Below are 27,377 nucleotides of genomic sequence, written 5' to 3'. Positions count from 1 at the left end.
AGCTAACTGGGAAGGTCATCATAGAGGTAGCCTTGGTGGTGATTTCTGCCTCTATTAGCATCCAGGCAATCTTGGAGTACTTATTATGGGACAGCGCCCCCCTCCTCCCCCACTACAGGCAAGTGAATTGAATTGCATCACATTGGGAGTCACTATGCCCTTCTTGGGCAACTATACCCAAGATGAGAGCTCCCGCAGTCATAGCTTGGTGGCCAAATGTTCACCCCTTAGGCTGTCCTTTGCATTGCCACCCTTCCTCCAAAGGACTGTAGCACTGGATGCTTTTAGTACACCACCTACCATTTGAGGATAGGCATGACCATCCTCCCATACAAAGTCCAACAGACATTTAAGCAGCTAATCAAACTCAGTTCACCTGAGTCATAATCAAGGCTTTATCCATCTATGGCAATGGAACTGGCAGAGAATACACTGATTAAGTGATACCACTGATATACATGAAAGAAGAATTAGTCCTGAGTGATCCCCTTTCATTATGGAACACTAAGTAACGTGAACTTTGTGATAGAGCCCAAGAAGCAAGAGTCTTCCATTTTTGAATTTAAGATTTTCTTGTAGAAGTTCTCGACTTAAATTTTTAAACACTTGAGTAGAAAAGAAGTTGCTATTAAGAAACAAAAGTCAGTCCAAGGCCAATAGAGTCAAGCTTTTAAGATTGGGATACGAATTTATGTAGAGGTAATGACCACATAGAAAGAGTAATCATGTTCTTTAGAAGAGAACACCATGGCTGCCTTGGTTAGTATGGCGCTATTAAAATTACATTGGCTCTGTCTTGATTTGTTTTCAGAAGTACCTTTTGTATCAAAAGAAATGAAGGGAAGGCAAGCATTACACTCAGAGTCCATTTGTAGAAGATATCACTTATCTTTCAAAATGTACTGTAAGGAATTGGAGAGACAGAAAGAGAGAGCAAATGACTTTCATTTAATTGCTTTGATGTGCAGGAAAAAGGCTCAGTCCAGTTCTGGAAGGCCCTATATTTGTAAAATATCCTATAATGTGGATCAAGTTTTCATCCATTTGTCAAAGTTATTTTGTTGCTCAGAGCATCAGCGAACTGATTCTGTAAACCTGTAATAAGATCAGCTGCAAGATACAGGTTGAGATGCAACACTTTTCCCAGTTTTGAAATGTCTGTCTAAGCAGTTAGAAGAGTTTGGTTCCTTTTATTTATGCAACTCATTACTGAAGTTCTGCCAATCTTCATCTGAAGGTGTCCTGGCTGAAATACGTCTTGCAAGGGCGTCAGCACCCACTACACTGCTGTCTGAAAACCACCCTGAAAGAAGTCACGGCCCATTAAACTGCTTTAATAGCCTTCAGAATGATGTGAAATAACTTTCCTTAATGAGAACTGTTGTACAATCACATGATATAAAGCTGGGCCCCCAAATGGAATCCAAAGTCTCTTGTTATATACTGGACGTCAGATATGGAAAGCAGTGTCATTCCAATGGATATGTTGCCATATCCAACCATGATAGGAATTCATTCATTATACACGAAGTAACAGAAATTAGTGGTGTCAGTGGGTACTCCTCATAAAAAGTATAACATGAGGGACCAGAATAACATCAAAAAGGTATACACCCCAGGTTCTCTGAAACTATCTTACTGCGATGGCATGCTGCTGACAGAATTGCGTTTGGAATGTCTGGATTTCTGCTAAATTGTTTTGAGTAGGAAAAGCTTTTATCAGAACTAAAACCGTTGGTATTTCCTGAAAAGGTTGTTGTTGTTGAAGGGGTCAAAGAAGACTTTTTTTGCAATTTTTAGTTTTATTTTAAATATAAGTGCGGTACAGCACTGATCACAGAAGACTAATTTTAGTCTCAGCACTGATAGACAGAACAAGAAGAATACAAACAAAATTATATTTACATAGGTGAATTTTAAGGACCACACATAACAGTGGCATACAATGCATACCAACAGAGCAATGGTGAGATGAGTGAGTACATAGTAAAGGAAAAAAACAAGCTGTGCTGGAATATTTTACAGCATAATTGTAGGACTAAGCAGATTCAGCAGTTTTGTAGATTGAGAATGGATTTCAGAGAGGCAGTATGGAGTGGGGAAAGGAGAAGAGTGTGAGAGTAGTATAGTATAGTAAAGGAAACTAGCTATGTGATGAGGTTAGATGAAAGATGTTGACACAGTCTGCTGATGGATGTGGATTTCTACCTGAATTTGAAATTTGGAGTTGGATGGCATGTCTTTTATACAGGATGGGATGGATTCACAAAATTTAGGCCAAAGTATGGAGAAATAGTGGTTTATACAGTGGAGTTTTGTTTTATGGGGTTGTAAAATAGGTACAGTGTGGTTCTGGCTTCTGATGCTGTATAATGGCGTTTTCTGAATTAGCTTGGCTGTTAAAGGTGGGAAGGACTGTATAGGAGTTTGAATAGCTGTGATTCTGGGAGTAGGTTAAGCCTTTGTTGGAATGGAGTCAATTTAACTTTTGCAAAGTTTTGCAGTAGTGTTCATGCTCATGTGAGAGGGTGATAATTGGACAAACTGTATTTGTGAATGCCTGGGGTTGAGATGAGATGCTTTTAAAAGCTGATGCATCTGGGGAAGGCCATATTCAAGTTGTGACAGAAAAATGCCTTTTCCTGTGGTAGTTCTGGTGAATATGGAGAGAAGCAAGATATTTTTTGTTAACTTTTTCTTTCTGTTGTCAAAGTAGATAGCGAAGTTTAGTGAGGTGTCAAGCCAAATGCCTAGATATTTAAATGTGTTACTGTTTTCAATGGGTGTAGTGTTGTGGTCATAGATTTGTGGATGGTGGAGGAGTATGTTGTTTCTTTTTGTATTAAAAAAAAAACAGTTTTAGTTTTGATGGAATTGAGGATTTTTTGTTGCTGATCCAATGGATTAGGGAGAGGAAGTCTGACTGGAGATCTTTTTGGAGGTCAGTAAGGGATTGAGCTGTTTGTGCAGTATAGGACTATGTTGTCTAAGTAGAAAAGTAAGGGGAGGTGTCAAGGAGCAGTTTGTTAATAAATGTGGAGATAAGGAGGGGTGCTAGTATGGATCCATGTGTTACTCCTGTTTGAAGGTCTCCAAGTTGAGAAACAAAGGAATGAACTTTCACAGAGATATGAGGGTTGAAGAAAGAGCTTTAAAACCATGGTAGGATGTCTGGGCTAATACCCATATCAAGAAGATGTTGAAAGAGGATGCCATGATCAATGAGGTTGAAAGCTTTGATAAGGTCAATAAAATCGGCTCATGTTAGCTACCCTTGGCTAGAAAGGATTTCATCTGTAGGAGTACATGGGGTGGTTAGTGTACTGCATCCTGAACAAAAGCCATGCTGTTTGTGTGAATAGGGGTTGTAGGTACTAATATAATGAAACAGTTAAGTACAGAGAAACTTCTTCCAAAATGTTAGCTAGTGTGAGGAGAACTGAAATTTGTCTGTATTCAGAAATTTTGGTAGAGGTTGCTTTCTTAGGTATTGGGTTTAACTTTCCAGATGTCTGGCATAGTATTTTTAATGTTATCTTCACAGACCAATGTCAAAAAATATTTTTTTATGAATGAATACTATTCTTCATGGACTACAAGAGTATAACTGCCTGTTTTTTATATGTTGAATTAACAGTTCTCTTCCCTTTGCCACTATCAAGCAACTGACCAGACAGACAGAGAGAAAATGGTAACACTTTGCCTTTTGAGGTGTGCAGAAACTAGAGTTTGGATTCATACCATGGCATCATAGCTCAAATTAATAAATCCCGTACAAATGAAACAAAGCAATAAAAATGCACAACCCAACAGGAAAGTACAATTTAAAGGAAAGGAAAAAAAATACAGAATGATGAAAAAACTATGTTTACTGTAATGGCAAGCACCTGCACCCTATACCCCTTACTTAAATATGCTACCATCATAGTTGCACAACCACAGATGAAGAGCAAAGACCTCCTACACTAATTTTTAACACTCCAGCAACCTCCTCATGGGAATCGCGACCTGCTGAACATCTTGCCTCTCCAAGCACTAGTACTGTTAACTCTGTAGGTGTCTGTTTGGGTTATACCTAAGCTGTAAGCCCTAGTCTCTCATACACATTGCCAGGCTGCATTAACTTGACAGCATCCACTTAGTTATATTTTTTTCTCTTCACTGCCCTCTTTCCTTTTCTTCCTATCCTCCCCACTCTTATAATAACTCTCTCCTTCCTACAAAAGCCATCTGTCTCTGCCTGCCTTTACAACTCGTACAGCCTTCCCTCTACACATTGACCACCAGCTTTCACCTCTAACTCAATCTGTTCTTTGTCTATATTACATTTTCTTTTTCTATAACTCTCCACCCTGTACCCTTATTCTAGTGCTGTATTCCTTATACCCCCCTTTTTCCTCTGCCCACCTAACACTAATTAAGAACAACTGTTCTAACATATACCATTATTCTCACAGTCTGCCATTAGGCACTGCAGTCATTTATAACTATTTTTACAAACCTTCGTGATTGTTTCTGAAGAGTCCTTCTCTTTGGTTCAGTTCTAGCCTGCCATGCATGGGCTCACTTCGCTCCCCTTCCCTACCCCATTCCCACCTGCCCACACTTTCACTTGCTTTATACTTTATCCCATTCAGCCACACCCCCTTACCACCTCTCAGCTTCCTCCAACACTCACCAGTTAAACAACACTTCCCACTTACTTCAATATACCTACACTACTTTAGACTAGCCCCCCTCCCCCTCCTCTAGTGTTAAACACTTGCATCTTAACTCCTCTTGCACATCCCCAAGCCTGTCAAATTATGTGTATTCCTAAATCAAGCATTACATACAGTATCCTACATATTATCTTTATCATACCCACTCTCATTCTCACCTATACTGTCACCTCTTACTTCTGCAGTCTCCCACCCAGAAACTCTTCTTCTACTATCACCCCTCCCCATCCACTCCCTCTCCTACTCATTCTTTCTATATAGCCCCACCTCTCTTTATTCATTCTTACTCTACTTTATATACAATCAAACTTTTCCCTGTTTCTACACTCTCACTTAAAACTAAAATAAAAAACACCTCCAAATAAACCACTTTACCTCCCTTACATTACCTATACTGCATTTGCCGCCATCAGGCGACATACTCCAAACCCTGGGCCTAACCATAGGTCCTCTCTCCCAGCTTACTCCTCTCACCTCCCAAACTGTACCACTTATACTTCTTCCCAGACATCTACATCTACACCCACTAAAAATCTATCATTACCATCCATGAACATTCAAAGCATATTGAACAAAGTCTCTCTTTTCCATGCTTGGATGTCCATACATACCCTGGTATTCTATGCCTCTCTGAAACCTGGCTTAAGCCTCATATATCCAACACTGATATACTTCCACCAGGCTATAACATCCTCCACTTTGATTGCCTTAATAAGAAAGGTGGAGGCATCTCAATGCTCTATTCTAACCATCTCAACCTTCTCCATCTTTCAATTTGCACTTCAGACTTTAACCCAACTGAAATTTTCAAAGTCAACTGTCAAATAAACACTAATAAGAAACTAGCTATTGTTTCTATCTACATCCCCCAGGCAATAACATTGCTATCCTGGATAACTTTCTCTCTTGGATCTCCCAAAATATTTTTCATGAAACCATTATCATGGGTGATGTAAACATTGACTGGAATACCCTTGATACTGACTCCCCAAATTCCTCCATTAACCTCTTTGGTTTCTGACAGCTAATCACTAACCCAACTCATTTAAACAAAAATACCAACTCTGGTTCTACTCTTGACTGGGTCCTCACCTCCCATCCTAAGCTTTATCATAACGCTTCTACCCTGCCTAACACCCTTAGTGAATATCACCTCATCTGCATTAGTAGACATTCTCCCCAGCTATACAAGCCCCAGCTTTACAAAGACTGTAGAAACCTCTCTAGTTTTAACCCAGACGCCTTTATCTGCTCTCTTCAATTAACTGGTCCTTCCTCCACATTCTCCCCCTACAGGAAACAGTCCTATCTTTTAATAACATCTTTCTAGAAATACTCAGCTCTTTGGCCCCTATCAGGAAACTTAGGATTAGAACTCATTTTACCCCCCTGAATAACAAAAGTCACCTGAACACTTGTGAACAAGAGAGACAGTGCATGGAAAAAAATGGAAGAAATCCAAATCCACGACTGATCTTCAAACCTACAGAGAGCTCAGTAACTTAAAAAAAAGGTTATACTTGATACTGGCAAAATGTAAACAAGCTACTACATCCTGGGTGCCCATCTTCCCCCAACCCCTGCCCTAACAGCTCTCCCACAGACACTGCTACTCTCTCCTTAATACCTTCTTCATTGACTCTATCTGCACCCTGTCCAAAAATGACAACATCCAAGATCCTACCTACCCTACTTCCATCCATTCTACTGTCTTTTCTCTCAAACCTGTCTCTACAACCTATATCAAGTCCCTTCTCTCCAGACTTAAAACGTGTTCTCCATCAGTTGATAATTTACCTCCACAATTCCTAAAAATAGCTGCTAACTCTATCGCCCTCCCCATTTCCATTTTAATCAATAGATCGATTCAGAAAAACACTGTGCCTAATACCTGGAAAAAAATCTATGTCATTCCCCTTTACAAAGGTGGTAATGTAAGTGATCCCTCTAGTTTTAGACCAACTGCCACCCTATCTCCCCTGTCAAAAATGTTGGAAAAATGCATTCTCAAACAGCTCCTTGATCACCTCCTCCAAGAAAACCTTCTTACCCCCTCTCAGCATGGCTTTCGCCTAAAGCACAGTACTGCTACTGCACTTATATCCTTCATAAATACCATTGCGCATTTCCGTGATAATCATAAGTTAGTCTCCTGCTTGTTTCTTGATCTGTCAAAGCCTTTGACACTGTTTCTCACAGACTACTTCTATCCAAGTGAGCTTCACTAAACCTAGCTTTTCCCTATCCTTGTTCTCCAGCTACCTCTCAAACAGATTCCAGGCTGTAAAATGATAATCTAGCTTCTCCCCCTTCCTTCCTGTTTAAACTAGGGTGCCCCAAGACTCCATCCTTGGACTCCTACTTTTCAATATCTTTATTAATGACTTTCACTCTTCTTGCCCGCACTCTACTATTATTCAGTAGACTGATGATTCTACAATCATCTCCTGCTCAGACATTTCTCACTTTTATACCCTCACCCAACAGTCTCTTCACTCACTTGAAAGATGGCTTACTTCTAACCAACTGTTACTGAATCCTAAGACTCTCCCTTGCTCAAGCCTTCCTACTCCCCTCATTTTGTCCCTCTCTCTCTACTTTTATTCAGCCTTACACTCCCAGATACACTCTTCACAGCTCTCAACAGAGCCTTCTGGATGTCTATAAGCCCAGCAAAAATATTGGTAAACTGCTCTACAGCTACTCAGTAGCAAATGCTTGGAATAAACTATCACCACATGTCAGATCTATCACTAACTCCAGCTCCTTTAAATAGCACTAAAAGATACCTATTGCAAGGCATGGTCATGCCTTTGCTACGAACCAACATAACTTATCTTCCTGTCATCTATAATTTCTGCCTGCTTCTCCCCATTTCTAAGCTGCATCCTCTATTAAATGAATAAACTCTTCTTATAGGACTATAGCTTCGATTATTCTAGTCTTTCTCTTATTTCTTACCTTCATTGCTTTTTCGCCTACTTAATAGCTGGGATCTTCTCCTGCTTTTACCCTATATTCATCCTCTCAATACAGTTATCCTCCTAGCTTGGCATATAACTGTCTGTACTCCAGTATTCCTGTTGCATTATGCAGTTTTCTGTCTGACTTACTTTTAGTAAATTTGGACTATGCACATTTTGTTTTATCTTATTTTTGTTCTCTCATCAGTCAAAAAAATGACCTTATTACTTACTGCTAGCTATTTCATGTTAGTTCTTCTTACTCTTGTTTCTCCTGTAAGTATTTGCAATTGAACCCACTGTTTTTTTTTTTTTTTTTGCAATGTTGGAGCTTTTCTCCTTGGGTCTACACTGAAATAAGTGTCGCTACCCAGTTGGACTAACCTGGTTAACAAATATCAAATAAATAAGTGAAATAATAAATAAATAAATAAGATCCTCAACTTAGGACCCAAAAAAGGAAGTGGTTGAACTAATCAGATCCGAGCAGGATCCAAAGCAGCTAACTCTCAGACCAGAAGGTTGTTCAGGAACTTGTTGCTTCTTGGAGCAACTTATTCTATCAGATCCAAGGTTTGGTATGTGATAATAACCCGACAACCACCTTAACGCAAACTATCAGATCCAAGAGCCCAATAGGATCTGAAGAAGGCGCACCAGAGGTTTCGGATCTGAGGAACAGACTCGAGGTTCCGTGCCTTTTTTTTGTTTTGTTAGGAAGGAAACTGCAGCATGTCAGATCCAATATAGAAAGAAATTAATGCATTAAGACATGCACTAGCTCAACCGCTCGGATCTGAGAGAAGGCTGATGCTATCCTCTGTCAGATCCATGCTTAGGATCCAAAGAAGTGTGGTTACAGACTGTACTGGCTGAGCCATGACACACCAACTCAGATCCAAAGGGGGGGGGGGTTTGGATCCAAGAAGAACCTTGTCAGAGACTGTACCAGCCCAACGTCCCTGAGCCTAAGGAGGCTTCGGCTCTGATGAAGCCACATTGCTTACAACCCTCAGATCCAAGGCACCAGATCCGAGAACTGATGCATTCTCCCCAAGAAGTCAGGTAAGTAACAGATCCTAGGTGTAGGATCCTTATGAGAATAAATCCTACAGATTGGATCCAAAGGAAGAAACTTGGACCCAAGACAGGAGAGATCAAGAAAGGGAAAAACATGGCACCAACCTAACAGATCCAAGGATTAATAGGGATCAGAAGGAGGCCCTGAGATTCTAAAACAAGAGGTTGAAGTTAAGGGTTTTCCATTGCTGTAACAAACAGGGGTTTGAAGCCCTGTTTTGTTTCTTTTAATCATGGGGGGTTGAAGCCCCGAAGAAGATCTCCCTTCTAACTTAATTTATTGACATTATTCTCTTTCTTTTTAAAATCAGCACACACAAATGAATTAGAACAGGTAAAGCAGGAAGAATAACAGCTCTAATCTACAAAAAAAGTTTACTTACAAGACAGAGGTTAAGCAGAGAAAGAAACAATCAATAAACATCATAGGAAATCATTATATATATATATATATATATATATATATATACAAAAAAAAAGGAAGGTTGATTAAACAGCTGAAGCTTCAGAACTAGGAAGTCTGCATCTAAACCCTGAGGCAGCAAACAAGATGCGAGGAGTTAGAGGTTGTATGTGGCACTGTGGGAAGAGGGAGGAGCTCGAGATTGGTGTCTGAAGTCCGGAAAATGTGGTCGAATATATCCGAGGATCAGATCCATAACCCATCAGTGAGGAAGACTGAAGATGACAACATCATATAATAGAACTTATTGAACTTTTTTTTTAAGTTACCCCTACAAAAATACCAAAGATGTAAGTGCCATCAACAAACGCACATGTTCTCTTAGAGCTAAATCACTTCTAAATACTCTGTGAGTTATGACTAGACTAAATGGCAGAGTTAAAAACTGAAAATAATGCTGTGGTATTCAGAATATGAAGTACTTTACATGAAGGGGGATCGCAATGGAATGCGCCATATAATAATTTGGCTCCATGAAAGTAATAAAGTCCTCAGAGTCAACATCCTGAATGATTTTGCAATTAGACACTTATTCAGATTTTATAAATCCAGAACTGATCTCACGGTCTTTTGGAACTAGGAATAGCCCACATTTTTTTTAAAACTAGGAACAGCCCACAGTTAATCCATGACTTCTCTAATCTAAAAATATACCCCATAGTCTTTAAAAGTAACTGATCCATTAACTGTTAGGCTTGTTCTTGTTTTGGGGAATAAGCTTCATTTGGAGTACTTGAAGAAATTGTATTGAATAACCATGCTGAAGTTTCTGTGAACTATGTCTATACTTATTGGCTGCCAAGCATAAAGAACTCTTGAGACTTGCCACAAAAAGTACTGGAGACAGGAAAGGGGTAAAATGAGGTGGTGCTCACTTTGAAGGATTCTTTTTTTTTTGTTTTGTTTTTCCTTTACCCGTTAAAGTTGAGCTTTAACTGCCTTGCTTTCGTTTTGAACCACTTTTGCTGAAATAAAACTGCTGAGAAGTTCCTTTACTATAAAATGATTCCTTATTAGTAGTATAACATTACTGGTAGTGAGGCAGGAGAATGGCATGCACATTCCTTTAAATAAAGATCTAGTTTTACTTTTCTTTACAAATCAACATTAATATCAGCTGTTTTGCCAAATAAAAACTCTTGAGTCACTGGATCACTAATAAGTAATTACAAAACCCAGTTTTGAACTCTGCTAGCCTCATCAACACTACCTCTGACATGGCAGTTCATGATATGGCACCTAGACTGTTAATTATACATGTTGGTACTTTACATACCACATCAAATAGCTTCTCTATTCTATATGCAAGATTAGCGCTAGGAACAGACTACAAAATGTTCTAACTCTACTTTAAAATGGAACTCTGACATTAATTTTCATAAGCTACATAAGCAAGTACCCTAAAAGCAAATGTACTAGATGTATATACATTTTTCTACATTAGTCTAGTAACCTAGAGTCCTTATCAGAGGCTAAAGATACAACAAGAACAGCTTTCCCATAATAGCTAGGTGAAAACAATGAAACTAACAGGATCTGCATATATGAAATGCATAAATGTTATGTCTGCAATGTGACTTGTACATTCTGTCAACTGTCTTAGGGACAGAAATCTATGTAGTAGGAGACTGGCATTTTTGAGTTTCAAACATCTGGAAAACTGCAGCAAATTGGAAGCAGGACCCACTTTGAATCTGGGAGGCTCATCATCATCTCTTTTTTTCTAATCTCTTTTCAACTGAAGAGGGATTCACTACAAGACAACTTAAAAATTTCAACCATAAAATTTAAGGTATCCAAAGAAATATCTTCTTTTGGAGACTATAAAGACTGAAATTAAAAATTCTCTTTGTTAGAATCATATGATTTAAGAAAATGAATTCACATCATATAGAATCTCCATTTTGCTGGAAGAATCAGAGGAAGGATTTCTCTCTGATTTCTTTTTCCTGTTGTGCATCTTCCCAGGTGTCTATAAAAGTCTGCATGTTTGCTCTATCTGCAGACTAATGACAGTTCAACAAATGTGCCAACTTAAGTCCTTGATGTTTAATATGCCCTCCTGTGTTATTTTTACATACTCTCTAGCAAAGATTCTATAATGAAGGAAAGGCTACCTTAAAACAGAAGCAGATGCATCTAAAGAAGGCCAAGAGCAACATAAGAGTGGTGGAAAGCTAGGTGCATTCATTACTGAAATTTACGGACCTGACAATCTCAGGAGATACCAGCATAGGTAGATATGAAACTGCTTCTAATATTTTGCCTTTTGGAAGCACTGACGTCGGTCAGAAAAAAATCGTTTATGTGTGTTAATCATTTTAAGGAGTGGTTTGATTGACAGTACCCTTCTTAAAAACAGTGCTGGAACTGGAGATTTTACATTTTTGCAGTTTTCTTGCTGCTTCCTTTGAAGAGTCACCTTTGCTTAACTGTTTAAAGACTATATCCTTCCCTCTTGCTCTTTTTTTACTCCATTTCTCATTTTCTAAATTGAGGAGTTAAACAATAAAAACATTTCTTGTAGTTAGCAAACTTGAAATATCCTACCAGAATCACAATGTATTACTTTATTAATATTTGATAATTTATCTCTTTAGGAAAAACAAGAAATAGTCAATCAACACAAGCAAATACTTAGACAAAATTATTGCAAGATGTGAAGCACAAAGAAGAAAGCTGAAGAAGGATGCTAGCAATGATGGCTAGGTATGAGAGCCATCTGCACCAACCAAGGCTCCAAGGAATGCTGTTACAATACTAGTTTAAGCTATCATAGGGAAATGAGCACAGCTGATGAAATCTCTATTCAGGCTACAAGACAGCATAAGATTGTAGTCTGAAATGTTTATGATTTACAGTAACACTGACCTCTCCCAAAAAAGATCAAGAAAAAAAAACAATTTCTGTATTCTTGTGTCTGTCATGATTTACTGATTCCTATTCCACCAGACCTACAGAATGACAGTTGTTCTCTTCTACTGAAACCGCTGCTCTTTCTATAATACCTACATCTTTTCAGAAAACAATACTCCTCAGACCACAAACTTTCAGCCTACAGTCTTCATGACTGATCAGTTTAAACAGTGAGAAATTACTGGCAAAACAGGATGTAGTACAAATGTATGGGTCAGAAGGGGAGAAGATTCTTTGTAGTCTAGAAAGGCTCTATCAATTGTGCAGTGTTACACCTGTAGTACAGGTCATTCCCGCCATGTAGACAGGAACTCCACATGATCAGATTCTAATTTTCTGTAATTTTCAGCTCCGACTCGGGAAGTTATCAAGGGTCAGACTGTAGCAAATTTACTTGTAGGACAAAATCTTGGGCTTTAGATATTTCTTTTAAAACATCATATTTGTTTGAATGCACCAACCTTCAAATAAAATGTAAATCTGAGGTTCACTCCACCCATCTATACTGCTGTTTTGATCGGTACCAAAATGAAGATAAAAAATTAACTTGTTTTCTAAGGTGAGAGTTTTTTTCCCCAGTTTCCTCTAATAGTTCCCTACCCATACAGTTTTCAGGAATTATCTTCCCCCAATGCACTCAATCCTTTCACTGCCCTCCTCTCACTCTAAAATACTTCACAAAAAACAGTACTGATGTTTTGATAATCATACTTAATTTTAGTATAGGCAGTCACATATGCATCAAATTATCTATGGTATGATCCAGTTATTCTCCTTAGGGGTAATATATAATTATTGACCATGGGATACAACCAAATGGGATGAGGGTGGCCACAGTGGTGCAGCAGTTAGCATTGCCGACTGACAGCAAGAGGTTCTCTGGTTCGATTCTTGGCTGGGGTCCCTACTGTGTGGAGTCTGCATGTTCTCCCTGTGGTTGCATGGGTTTCTTCTGGGTGCTCTGGTTTCCTCCCACATCCTAAAAACATGTTGCAGGTGAATTGGACACTCTAAATTGGCCCTAGGTGTGAATGTATGCATGTTTGTGCCTTCTGTGAAAGGTTGGGCACTGGGCTAGCAACTGGACACCATAAAACTCCCTGCCAATCATTCTGCGGACCGTTGTTCTACAGCTGCAACTCTTAACAGGAAAAGCTGAAAGAAGCAGCAGAATGATATAACCAAATGGGATAGGTTATTTTCAGCACAAAAAATAGAAATTGGATAGGCTTAAAATGGCTCACAAGGCAGCTAGACTAGTATTCAACTATAAACTAAGACAATGGCTTATGCTGTAATAAAAAGAAATGGGACATACATGAAACCTAAATCTACAAGAATCTATGTTCATAGTTCAAATTTACAGTAATTAAACAAGTTCCAGTCTTAGAAACTTCAGCCTATCACAGTCACTTTTCCAGTCATAGTGCTTTTGGAGGGAAGGTGTATACACTCACTTCTTGGTTCAAAAACAGATAAAGCGAAGGCAATCTTGAAAACAGAAACTCAGACTTCAAACTTTACCAGTGCAATCCAGAAGGCCCAAATAAAAACTACCACCAGCCAAAATTACCCTCCTTCTCAAAAAGGTAGCGTCACACAGGAGTCACTGTCTTGATAATTTGTCTTTATCAAATATATTAATGCAATCATGTCCCAACACGGTTTTGTCATTTTTTTATGTGTAGTGCTTTTCAAAGACATTTTATTGAGTAAGAAGGCAACATCTGCTGAAATCACATCTGTTCCAAGTTGCCATTTTGTCTGATCAGTTTTCATTGGAATTTTTACTCTGTGTATTTACAGCTCTTCTTTCCCCAAACTAAAGAAATCTACAACCTGGTCCATGAGTTATGTTACACTTGCTGTCCTTCTTTAATTCACTGACATAACTATTTAATAATTTCTCACATATACAGTATGTGTGTGTGTGTGTGTGTGTGTGTGTGTGTGTGTGTGCAAGACTGAACACATAACTGCAGACAGTAACAATGACAGCAGTTCGCAAGGATTCAACAATAATAATTACTGTATCTGTGAAGGCATCTGCTAGTAATTACAGGTGTGGGGGTAGTCACAATCTTTGATTTCCTGTCCTTGCCTATTTAAGTGGTACAGTGTGAAATATTTTCTGCTTAAAAACCTCAGCTTTGGCCGGCTAAGAACTTGCTATATTCAACTGGACGTATAAGAGAATTTAAGTACCTTTATCTGCTCTTTTTTTTCAAATAAATACAGTATTTAAATTGATTTTAACTGTGTGGAAGGAATATTAACTGAACTAGAAGTTTTCACTCTGCTCTTCAGTTAGTCCCACCCACCTTCCGTGTTTTTGTTTTGGTGTTAATCTTAGTGGCCTTGCAACTGCCCGCCCCTCTTGTAAATTTGTGTTTGGATACTCCTTCTGGGCCCATCTCATTTGCTCACTCAACTGAGTGCAGTGAGATCATATTCTGATTTCAGGCACTCCTACTGTGTACAAAGAGAGCATCTGGGAAAAAAAAAAATTTTAAGCTTGTTTCCTGCCTTTCCTGTTAAGTGGTATAAACTATTTGTAGGCTTCCGAGCCCCCAAACCCTTCTGTGTTGGAGGGAAGCCTTCTAGCTTAGTTTTTTTTTTCTTATAACTAGCCAGTTTTCTAGTTTCAGCACTCAAATCTGTTTCTTTGATCTCAGCACTTGTTCAAAAAAAAAAAAAAAAACATTTCATCTGCTTTTACTGTACTTGTGTTTTTACCTACTTTTTTTACTTTTGCATCATCTTAAAAGTACTCAATTGTATTTATTACTGCTTGGTGTAACTCATTCTAAGCCTTTTGGTTAAAACACTTGGGCTTCGGACCAGTTGTTTTGCACTGAGAGGGTTTGTGGTCTGCACTGTAGTGGCAGAACAGGTAGCTTACATCCTTCTAGGTTGGGACCTGCTGATTGAGGGCTCAGTGTCTGTTATTCTAAAAGTGTATTAATTCTGGTTTAAGCACTTGGGCTTTCAGGCCAGTTATTTTACATTAAGAGGGTTCGTGGTCTGCACTCTTGTGGGAGGAGAGGCTGGACTCTGCCCTTCTGAGCTGGGAATTTCTGGTTGAAGGCTTATAGTGCATGCATATCTGAACTGCTTCTTACTGAAGTTGGTGCGCCTGGTTTGCTGTGGCATAGACTGGATTCGGGCCTGCTGGATCTAGCTTTGTTTGTGTAACTTGAGCACTAATCCAGGCATTCTCTAAAGTATTCAATTGTATTTATTACTGCTTGGTAGTAACTTGATTAAAGTGTAGCTATCATTCTAAGTCTTTTGGATTAAGCACTTGGGCTTCAGACCAGTTGTTTTACATTAGGAAGGTTTGTGGCATGCACTGTGGTGGCAGGACAGGTAGCTTTCATCCTTCTAAGTTGGGAACTGCTGATTGAGAGCCCAGTGTCTGTTATTCTTAAAGTGTATTAGTTCTGGTTTAAGCATTTGGGCTTCAGGCCAGTTATTTTACATTAAGAAGGTTTGTGGTCTGCACTCTTGTGGGAGAAGAGGCTGGACTCTGCCCTTCTGAGCTGGGAATTTCTGGTTAAAGGTTTATAGTGCCTGAATATTTGAACTGTATCTTACTGAAATTGGTACACCTTGTTTGCTGTAGATAAGACTAGATCCAGGCCTGCTGAATCTAGCTTTGTTTATATTCTTGTTGTTTGCTTGTTATTTCCCTGGAACACTAATTCCACCTAATACGCGGCTTCTCAGCGCTTCTGTGGATCACTAGTGATATCTGCATTGCTTACTGTACTTATTTCCTTGTTTCACTTGAAAGAAAGTTACTGTTTGTCGTTTTTGCATTTTAGTTACCTGTAACACATTGCACTTAAGTTACCTGGCACTTGCTCACTAAAGCAATTATATAAGTCAGCACTAAAAATTAAAAGCACAACACCCTCACTCCCCACTGGCCCTGGTTTTCAATTATTAAGGAATTCCCAATATTACTCTAGCATGTCCAAAAGTCAGTTGTCAATCTCCTCTCCGGTCCAGTTGGTGAATCTGGGAATCTTGAGGCAATGTTACAACTGCCTTATGTACACAGACAACCCTCTCCTCCTCCCAACAAATTCCAACACATGTGAGAGATGCAACCATATAGCCAAACTGGAGGCTAAGCTCTCTCAACTCAGTACTGGCATAGCCAGTCAGGAGGAGAAGGAAACCACACTCACTACAATTCCAGTCTCACATAGACCTACCACAACAGCAAACCAAACACATAATCACACAAAAACATACTCGGAGGCTATAAATAAAGATCTGCCGAAGCAGCAGAGACCTCCAAAGCAGACACCCAAGCAGCCGCTACCCCAAAACAAAACACGTGCAACACATATCTCACAAAGCCAGTGTGCCAAACAGTCACAGCCCTTAAGACTAAACAACACACCTGATACACTTGTAATAGGTGACTCTATCATCAGGCACGCTGACGTCCCGCTCACCAGGCTGAACAAGGAGAGGGTCACGGTGAGCAGCCTGTCGGGCGCTAGGATCCGCCACATAACACAAGCACTCAGGTCACTCCAAGGCAAGTACAAATGTGACTCAGTCATTGTCCATGCTGGTGTGAATGACCTGAGACGTACCTCCCTGGACTACATGAAAAGAGACATAAAGGAGCTCTCTGAGCATGTAGCCCAGGCCGGTATGACCCTGACCTTGAGTAGCATCTTACCTTCACCAAGAATGATGCCACAATATGAAGACAAGATGATCAATTTCAACAATTGGCTTAAGTACTGGTGTCATTCAAAGGGGATCCAATGCCTGTCAGCTTGGGATGATATGCTCGACAAGCCACGATGCTTCGCTAGGGACGGCTTGCACCTGTCACCCCTGGGCTTTCGGATATTGGCAAAGGCTCCTGCTACCCCCATAGTGCCTTTTTTAGGCAAAGCTCAAAAGACAAACCCACCTCCATAGGTATCACAAGGGATAAGAAACTAAGAGTAATGCTACTCAACGCCAGAAGTCTAAACCTCAAGATGCATGCACTCGAAACTCTCCTTAGCATGGAGAACATCGATATCTGTGCAGTAACAGAAACCTGGTTCAGGGCTCCCGAGAGCACCCCAGCACTACCAGGTTATACCTCATACCATGCTTTTCGGCCCCAAAACTTGGACCGAACCACAAAAGGAGGGGAGTATCGATATTCATCAAAGATACCCACACCTCCAGGTTGGTGGCAAAGCACGAAGCATCAGAGACTATCCATGTGCAACTAACAGTGGGTAAAACTGCCTTCCAGTTTATAGCCTGCTACAGACCACCCTCCCAAACCCAGGAACCCCACTCGGCCTTCCTGAGAACACTGGAAAATATGAAGGTCTCTCCAAACACCATTATATTGGGCGACTTCAACTACCCAAACATAGACTGGGAGCATTACTCTAGCTCCAACACCCTAGCCCAAAGGTTCCTAGAATTTATAAACTCAAATACTATGGAACAACTTGTTACCACTCCCACAAGAGGGGAAAACATACTGGACCTGATCATCACCAACATGGGGACTCTATGCTCCAGACCAGAAGTGTATCCCTCACTGGTAAGATCAGACCATAAACTAATCTCACTGGATATTCACATCCCGACCCCACCCCCTGCCCAGAAAACCACAGTGAAAAACTTCTCTAAAGCAAATTTCACACTCCTCAAAACTGAGGTGGAATCCTTCAAAGCCCCCGGGCCTGTGGAAAATACAGCCCAGACCGCAGAATCCTTTATAAACGCATTCTATGAACACCTTCAGGAATGCATGGATCATGCGATCCCAAATAAAACCAAGACCCAATCCTCCAAAGGCAGACGTCCTGTCTGGTGGACCCCAGCCATAAACAAACTATACAATAGAAGGAGGAAGCTACTAAATGATAGAGCAAAATCCCAAAAGGGAAGGAATCACTGATCAGTATTAGCAAAAAACTACGGGCACACATAAAATTGTCTAAGGCCAGCTTTGAGAGAAAAATTGCACAGGACACTAAGGATAATCACAAGGCTTTCTTTAGTTATGTTAGGAACCTGGGTGGTAATACCCAGATATGCTCAGAATTAGTCCAAAATGGCAAAAAATACACCAAACCCACAGACATTGCCAACATCCTAGCTGACAGGTTCAGCGCAAACTCCCCCCCCCACCAAAAGGGCAAATATCTATCCCAGCAGAGTGCTGCCCCCCTGACATCTGAGATGCTCAGGTAAGAGCCGCCCTGCCGCCCTCTCCAAAGCAAAAAACACAGCATCAATGGGACCAGATGGTGTCCCGGGCTGCGTCCTACATGAACTCCAAGAAGAGCTAAACCCAAACATAAAACTACTGTTCAATCTCAGCCTTACTACAGGATATGTGCCCAAAGAGTGGCATACAGCAACAGTGGCCCCTCTCCATAAAGGTGGTGCCTCAACGGATCCTGGAAACTATCGCCCCATAAGCCTGACTAGCTTGGTCTGCAAAGCTATGGAAAGGATCATCATGGACCTCATAAATAAAGATATTGGGGACCTACAAACACTGGATCCTACCCAGTTCAGCTTTGTTAAGGGCAGATCCTGCCTCCTAAACCTGGTTGATTTCTTTGAAACAGTCACCAAGGCCATTGATGAGGGGAAGGTGGTCCACACAGCCTACCTGGACCTCGCAAAAGCCTTCGATACAATACCCCACTCGGGCATTATAGATAAGCTCACCAGCTTAAATATAAACCCCTATGTCACTAGATGGATTGCAAACTGGCTCAAGGACAGAACCCACATGGTTAGAATTGCTGGAGCCATGTCAGACTCCAAACCAGTTACAAGTGGTGTCCTATAAGGCTCAGTCCTGGGACCTCTCTTGTTCGGTATATATTTCTCTGAGGTACAGGCCAACATGGAAGGACTGTGGCTGACCAAGTTCGCAGATGACTGCAAACTGGGCGCCATAATCGACTCTCCAGTCGACACAATCATCCTCCAAAAGGGCCTCATAGAAACAGACAACTGGTGCCAGAGCCATGGCCTCAAGCTAAATGCCAAAAAGTGTATAGTCATCCCCTTTGGCAAAAACAAAGTGCCCACAAATTACCACATAGGTGGTAATCCATTAAGTACAGAAGAAGTAATTAGGGACCTGGGGACCCAAGTTGATAGCAATCTCTCATTTGACAACCACGTGGCCAAAGTGGTTAGAAAAACATTTTATATAGCCCACCTAATCATGAAGGGATTCACATCTAGATCAGGGGAGGTCATCGTGCCTCTTTACTCATCCCTCATCAGGCCCATAATTGAGTACAATGCCCCTTTTGGGATGTACTTTACCAGACACCTGCAGCAACTGGAAAGACCCCAAAAGTACCTCACCAAGAGGATCAAAGGGCTCAAACAGATGCCATATGCTGTCCGGTTAAAGAAACTCCAGCTCTACTCAGTGGCATACCGCCTGTTCAGAGGCGATCTGTGCCTGACGTATAAAGCCATGTCCAACCCGGAATTAATGGACATGCTGCACCTCAGAAAATCCAAATCCCATCGAGCTACACGCTCGAGAGACTTGAACCTCAGCACTGAAATAAATAGGACATGCTAGAGGGACAGATTCATAACCAAGTGGCTCCCTTCACTCTGGAATAAAATCCCAGTCCAGGTTAGGCAGAGTCCCTCATTGACTCTCTTCAAGAGGAATCTTGATGAGTGGATGGGAGATCGTAGGTTTACCCCGGGTATCACTTCTGTGTCACTGTTAGACAGAGGCACAGTATACTAACCTCGAAAAAGGGCATAGCAAAATAAATTTAAAATGGGTGGCGAAAGCCAAACACATTCTGGCTAGGCTTATAAATGCCCTAGGGCAGATAGCCTAGTATGAACCTATGAACCTATGAACCTAAAGAAATCATAACATTACACTGTTTCTTACTTTTAAATACTAACTTAATTTGTTCACTTTTGTGTGGACAGTCTGGTATGCAAATAAATGTGCTTTGTAAAATATGATTCCATGCAGCTGTTCTTCTGAAAAGGCTTCCTGTGATAATTGCAAGGATGACAATTGCAAAGGGGCAGAATCTTGCAAGACGGACATTTTGCATTTCTACCCTAATCTTCAAGATGCAGTGTACCCAGAAATAGAAAACATAGAAGTATGAGTGCAGGGGTGCTGTCCCCTTTAAAAATATTTAAAATTTCCAACTTCCAAAATTTTCCACGCTTATAGTTATACTGGCAATTATGTAAAGAAGTATTTTGAAGCTGTACTGCACTCCTTTTGTGATCACTAAAGAAAGCAGCAACAAGCTTTACTTAAATCTCACTTGTTGCTCTTGGTAACCCTGTTTCCTCACCAAAATGTATTAAAGATGATTTCATACAAGTAAAAGTCAAATCTAAACATGGATATATAACTAATTGCTTCTCCAAGATGTACATACAACCAGTGTCCACCAATTTAAATGTCAATACTGTGTTAGAACAAGTCCTGCCAACTTTTTTTTTGTTTTTGCCACTGCTGCTTGCTAACCATTAGACCCCCATTCAGCCTACCTGCTCCTTTGCTACCCATCTAATGGGGCAAGAGACAACTAACAGGGACCATCACTGAGGCAGTCATCAGGGTAGTTTGATTTTTTTCTTTTCTGACCATATCACCACTGCACATACCTGATAACATGACCAGGGATTAATATGCAGTGGCATTAGCAAAGACAGACTCTAGTAAAAAGTGGTCCTAGCTAGAACTCTTTTTTTTCCCTTCTCTTCAGTCTCTACTCCTAACAGTCAAAGGAGATATCAACTCTGAAAGAGTATAAAAACGCATTTAATATCCAGATGCAAAACAACTATTTAGTTAAAATAAATAATCCTCCAAAAACTACAGTACAATGTTTATTTCTCTATTAAACTCTACCTTTAGGTCCAAGATCACAACATCTCAGTTTTTATAAATACATTGGTCTCAGACTGAAAAAAAAATAATGGGTAAATACAGACTTTTTAGTAACTCTTCTTCACTTTGTCTCAAAAAATCTTTTGTAATGAATCAACTCACTGAAATGTACAAACAGCAGTTCTGAGGTCTAACTATCATACATAATACACATACAATAAGTAAAATGTAATAAAGAAGTACCTCTTCATCCTTCAGATTAACATCCACGTCTTTGGATACGATGGCATTTCTAATGAAATCAATATTGTTTTCTCTACAGTAATCAAATATGTTTTTGTCTTCTTCCCTGAAGGAACAAAAATACAATTGTGACCAACAGAAATACATCAGGAAAAAAATGGTGGCCTATAGTCTGTAAAAAAAAGTATTCGACTTGTAATGTTTCTAAACATCTAATTAGACTGCTCTCTCATGTTTTACTGAAAAATGTTGATAAAGCTTTTCTTATGTCAAGCTTATTCTATTTTGTTAGAAAAGAAAGAAAACCCCAGACATTACCCAGGATAAAATATAATTGTTTGTCTGTCTGAGGAATCATTTGATTCTGCTAAGGCTTTTGTTTGTACTATTCTCTCTGCTCTTCACAGCACATTTTGTGTGTCACTATAAAGTGTCTGCTCTGGTCCTGTGTCCATTGATAGTTCAGAAGTGAAGAGACGAAAAATAAAAGGTCAGAGATAAATCCAAGCTCAGCACAAAAACACTAGTCAAAAATACTTCCTGAGAAACATGGAACACACAAAATTAATTTTATTACAGGGTTCACAGAGTAGGCGTGGTACGTAAAATCACGCAAGCTCTTTCATGCCACAAAGAGTACTTTCTCAAGTGATTCAAAATTACTTCAACAGTTAACCACCTATTAACTTGAAGTAAAAGAAAATAGAATAGTCGCATGAAAATCAACTAATGCTAACATTGTAGCTTATTAAATAATGGTTTAACATTAAATGCATCACTCAACATTGGTTCCTTGACAGCATTTAACTTAATAATCCACTGACATTCAGCAGCCACGATAAGATTTAACTACATCATCATCTCTCTAATTCAGATGTAGTCCTTGTAAAATCTTTGAATGAAAACTGTGATCATTACCATTCTTTGACATGTCTAGTTATTTTTGTGTTTCTTGATATCATACAAATGTTCCAATGTTGTAGTCATTTTCCAAAACATGAATGCAGGGCATTTATCATATACAGCTAGATAAACCAAATTTTCAGTATTACAATCACCAAAATGATGAAAGCAAAATGCTTTCTTCAGAGTGGGGTATGTAAATCTATTTTGTTTCAAAATATAGCTGCAATAATTATAACTATACCAAGGTAACGTTCCTATTTTAATGAACTTCTTGTCACCTTTATTATGCATAGGGTCTATATTATATAAACAAAGCATTAAAATGTCAAATCACCATTGATCGACCCCTATTTCTCTAAACTGCACAACACTGAACCCCCCAAATCATCGATTTTTTCCAAGGTAAAGAAATCAGTAGCCCAAACATGCACACTGCATTACACCAAACATTATTAAAGTGGGGGGCTGTGCCCCCCTAACTAAATATACTAACTCCGAGATCGCACTACAGTTGGGAAAGTGCAGATTTAAAAGAACGGCCAACTGATTTCTTTCCCATGGAAAGAAATCGATGATTTGGCTCTTCGAAGTTGTGCAGCTTCGAGAAATAGGGGTCAGTCAAAGGTGAGTCAACATTTTAATGCTCCGTTTATATAATATAGATCCTATGCATATTCATGAAGCAGAGTTATCTCTACAAGCTGGAATTATTCTTAACTGAAAAAGATGGCACCCCCTGAGATCTTCTTTAAAAATGGTTCAGCAGTTAATATCTGCCAGTTCCATTTAATAATTTCGCAAACTAAATGAATCTCCCTGTTATAAGTAGTTGGCAACTCAAATAAGATTATTTAAAAATACTAGGCTGACTTTCAACTACTCTGCTAATCAAAAGCGGTTTGGCAGATTTCTTCCTATTAGTTAAAATTTCAGTTGCAATCACAGCTACCTTTGCACTGAGATAATAACCCTTCCCTTGAAAATCTTTCTACTAAGTACCTAAATTGTAGGAAAAAGGCAGAAGTTTATATTGATTTATGCCTAGTTTGTGTGGCATTTTACTTTAGAAAGACATAGTGTACACTCCATGAATGTATGGACAAACATAATTATTGTGTCAGAAAGGAAAACACAAAAAAACTGTATTTACTGTATTGGAAAAAAATTGAAGTAAGACCACAGGCAGGAAATTGGGAAAACTATTTAGAATTTAGAGAATATGGATGGCAGGTAAGGCTAGAAGCACAGGCTCAACCTGGCCTGAATGACACTATAAGAATCAACAGTCTGCTTATGAAAAGATCACAAAGAATGCAACTTAATATGTTCTATTTGATGTTTACGACTGGTATGTTTTTTATGCAAACTGAACTGGAAGACTTTTTTATTAAGTTCAGTCATGTATAAAATATATGTATATGGATTTAAAGCATTATTAATGATTTAATCAAGTGATATTTTGTATATTTAAAAAGCTGTTCCTAATTGTTTTCAGATTCTGATGGTGTCTTATACACTTTATAGAAGAAGGCACTCAATTTATTCTATTAAAGAGATTGCCAAAGACAAGTGTTGCTTTTTATTGTTTTGCTATAGTTGTTTGAGCAAACAGTACTGGGTTCCATAGGGTCACTTGTTTGTTTATATAGCCATTGAAACAACAAGTTTAAAATAACTCAGTTACAAATGAAAGATTATGAAAGGCACTGAAAATCAATTTTTGATATTCTTTTTTTACTTCTCAAAGTCCTCCCACCCCCAATACCTACCAAGGAGAGGGCAATCTACTTAATTACCTTGCTTTCTTCATAGCACAGAAGTTAAAACTGCCCTCCATTTCACATTCATACTGTTCTCATAGCAGTTTAAACATTTCCACTTGCAAAAATGTAAATGGCTGTGCATCTCTCAGATTAGATGGAAGGGCATACTCTCCATCAACAGTTCTTTCAAAGAAGACCTTGCTGCAAAGACTTGCACATGCAAGCTGATGAAAGAAGCCCATATATCTACCAAACCTGCAGTAACTGCAACCAGCCCTTACACAGATGTACAGATGTTCATCTCTGCCTGTTTCACCTTTACTATTTAACCATTCTCAAAGCTTTCTCAAACCTTTCTACTCAGCAAATGTCTACCACTTTCTCCAGCAAAAATTCCAGAGTACAACCACCCTCTGTAAAAAGTATTGTTTTAAGTAAGCCTTGAATTTTATACTTTCCCTCATGTGTAGCCTCTTCTTCCTTCTTAATCTTTTCTTATAACCATTATCACCACCAGCAGGACTCTTTGGCAATATAACAAGTCCATATCATGCTTATCTACCCTCTTTTTTTTACAGACCATATAAGCCTAGTGTTTTCAGCCTTTTTTGTTTCATTCCTCTTGATAATCTGTAGTCCTCTTCTTTACAATATTGATAACCAATGTTTTTACCATTGTACGGTCTGCAGAGATGTACACAGTGCTAGTGCTCTGTACACCAGAACAGTGATGTTTACTTCCATACCAACCATTACACCTCACTATATAATTCAGCATCCTGCTACATTCAACAAAGTCTTCTCCCACTGCACTTGTAACTCAGTAATGGTGCAATGGCCTTTGTCAGAGTTTTCCTTCCTTAGCTTTAGCGATCTATACACTCCAGTCTCTACTCTGTACTCAGACTTACAACTTCAGATGCTTAACACCACACTATTTATATTGCATCTTAAGCTGCACTTACCTTAATTTAATCAGATCTTCCTCAACAGTTTCACAGATCCACAATGACTACACCACTTCTTCATAAGTAAAATGATTAATCTAGTTATTTACTTACCCAGGTTGCAACAGAAACACATATGCTAAACAGGACTGGATCTAATACTGACACATGTATCACTCTTGTAGACAGTGACTTCTCTTTAAAGTTTTCCAAAATCTCTGCCCAATGTTACCTATCTCTCACTCAGTTCTCAGTCGTCTTACAGCCCTGAGCTTCACCTCCTTGCCCTTAATCTTCCCCACCAAAGTCCTAAATTGCACACCATCAAAGGTACTGCTGAACCAAGCATTTCAAATCCGCTAGGATTCAGCTGACCTTGTAAAACCCCTGCTGCTGTAAAAGCACAGCCACAGCTATCCTTCAGTCTGCATTTGCCACCACAATAACCAAGAAACAGCCATACGGCCTTGCTGATGTAAACCCATACATTATTGACACCTCTTTATGTACGCAGTATTGCAGTCAATGTATTCTCTATCTCTTATCATTCCTCAGTACTAGGAGATAATTATTCACATTCTCTTTAGTCAGTAATCTGCTCAATTCTTAACAGTTTCTTTCTGCTCTTTCTATGCTTGTAGCACTCCTCATTATTTTGTGAAAACTGATAAGAATGCTTCAGCCACCACGGTTTGCTCATAAACATCTTTATACCTCTTCACAGCTGCTTCAAATAGCTTTGTTTATGGGCAGCTGCCCTTCTGCCACTTCAGTTTGTTTACAGAACATTTAGGGTCATTTGCCGTTAATAAAAATATTGATTTAAGAGATTTTGATTTCTATCTCAGCATAAAAAACTGTCTAATCTATTTGCAAATTCTCTGGCTTGCAGTGCACACAAAGGTCACTTTACACAGCTAGTCAGAAACCTTCATATATAAACTACACACAGTAGATAAACTATAATGATGGATTAATACCGTTAGCCAAACTACTTAAGCTGGTCTCAGATTTTCTTTAACTTGTAGCCATCCAAAGATTGCCTGAAGAATTTTAATCTTGTTACCAAATGAATTTCACTCCCCAACTACTGAATAGGAAACCTAGTGTTGACTAGAGGTTGTCTGAATTCAAGCATGCTCTAATTTACATTCAAGTAATACTTTTTAACTGTGTTAATCCTAGGTAATGAAATTAAAAATGTCCTTAATTGTCCTTTAAATCTTCAGTAACTCCCTTTATCTTGGTTTAATTTCTCCAAGTCTTTTGGGTTTGAATACCATGATGCTAGACTCCATTCCTAAGTCAGGGTATAATTAAAATTCATAAAATTAGCAAAGTTTCAGTCTTAGATATTAGCCAACAGTGCGCTTTGAAACATCTGCAATGTGCCCAAATTGACTCATCCTGCAATTCCTACAGAGTTACATGGATAACCATTTGAAATGTCAGGACTAGCTAGACCGAGTCCCAAAATACAGAGACTGAATGGTCGAAAGAACGGACTTACATACACTAAGTCCAAGATGCTATTTCTCTGATTATTCCATTTTCTTCAAGAAATGGCGAGCTTAAGAGTTGATATATATAATTTTGGGTATGAGGGGTGCTTACCCCCCACACGTGTAGGTGCATGCCCCCCTGCAAAAATGAGAAGAATGTTTTTTCAAACTTCACTCTTCTGTGTTTTTGGTCTTTTATCATTTAAATTTATCATTACCCTCTTGCAACTCAACAGGAATAAGAAATCTGTTGGGTTCTGGCACATGCCATTAAACTTCTGTGGGTTAAAAACTGGAAGATAAAGGGGAATCTATTAGATGAATATCTGAAAAAGCTTCATGAAATGCCAACTATGGAATATATTTTAGTTTTTCAAATCCTTAAATACCATAGATAATCTCCCTGACTAGTGGAAAAGTTTACACATTCACTACAGGAAGTAAAAACTAGATACTCTTTTGATTACGTGATACACATGTTAAACTGAATTCTGATCTCACTTATTTTCTATTCAGTAGGTATAATTGTTCAATAACTGATCCACTGCAGTTTCACTGAAACTTGTTAAGAGTGTGATGAATCTAGTTCTGTTTTGCCTTGTTATGAATGTTTTGTTTCTACCAGCATGTGTTGGTCAAAAGTACCTAGGACTACCTTGTTTGTGTTCTCTTTTTCTGTAAATACAAATAAAATACTGATGATTTTTTTTTTTGCAGGGGCAAGTCCCCCACACCCACATCCCCACAAATTTATATATACCAACTCCAACATCACATAGCAGATGATAAATGGAATATTTTCAAGCCCTACTGTACAATGATCTCCCCTACTTCCCCATTCTCCTGTAGAGCCAGAAAAGTACAGTTGTGTAAGTAAACTTACTTTAACAGGAGATTCTGAATAATCACTGCTGAAGTAGCCTAAGCTATATGGGTTATATCCTTTGAAGGATAAAACAGCCAGCCAGCTTCCACAG

General features: G+C 39.2%; 1 protein-coding gene across 1 annotated transcript in view; it reads right to left on the bottom strand.

Moving 5' to 3' along the window:
• ACBD6 (acyl-CoA binding domain containing 6) overlaps positions 1–27,377 on the bottom strand; it is a 1,359,273-nt gene that overhangs the window by 846,619 nt on the left and 485,277 nt on the right. Inside the window, exon 5 of the mRNA XM_044085743.1 lies at positions 21,283–21,388. Coding sequence (XP_043941678.1) covers positions 21,283–21,388 — 106 coding nt within the window. The remainder of the gene's footprint in view (positions 1–21,282; positions 21,389–27,377) is intronic.

Source organism: Protopterus annectens, chromosome 10.part0 (assembly GCF_019279795.1).
Source record: "Protopterus annectens isolate FY-2018-M chromosome 10.part0, PAN1.0, whole genome shotgun sequence".
In the NCBI taxonomy this organism is placed as follows: domain Eukaryota; kingdom Metazoa; phylum Chordata; order Ceratodontiformes; family Protopteridae; genus Protopterus; species Protopterus annectens.
This window is presented reverse-complemented; position numbering and strand designations above follow the sequence as displayed.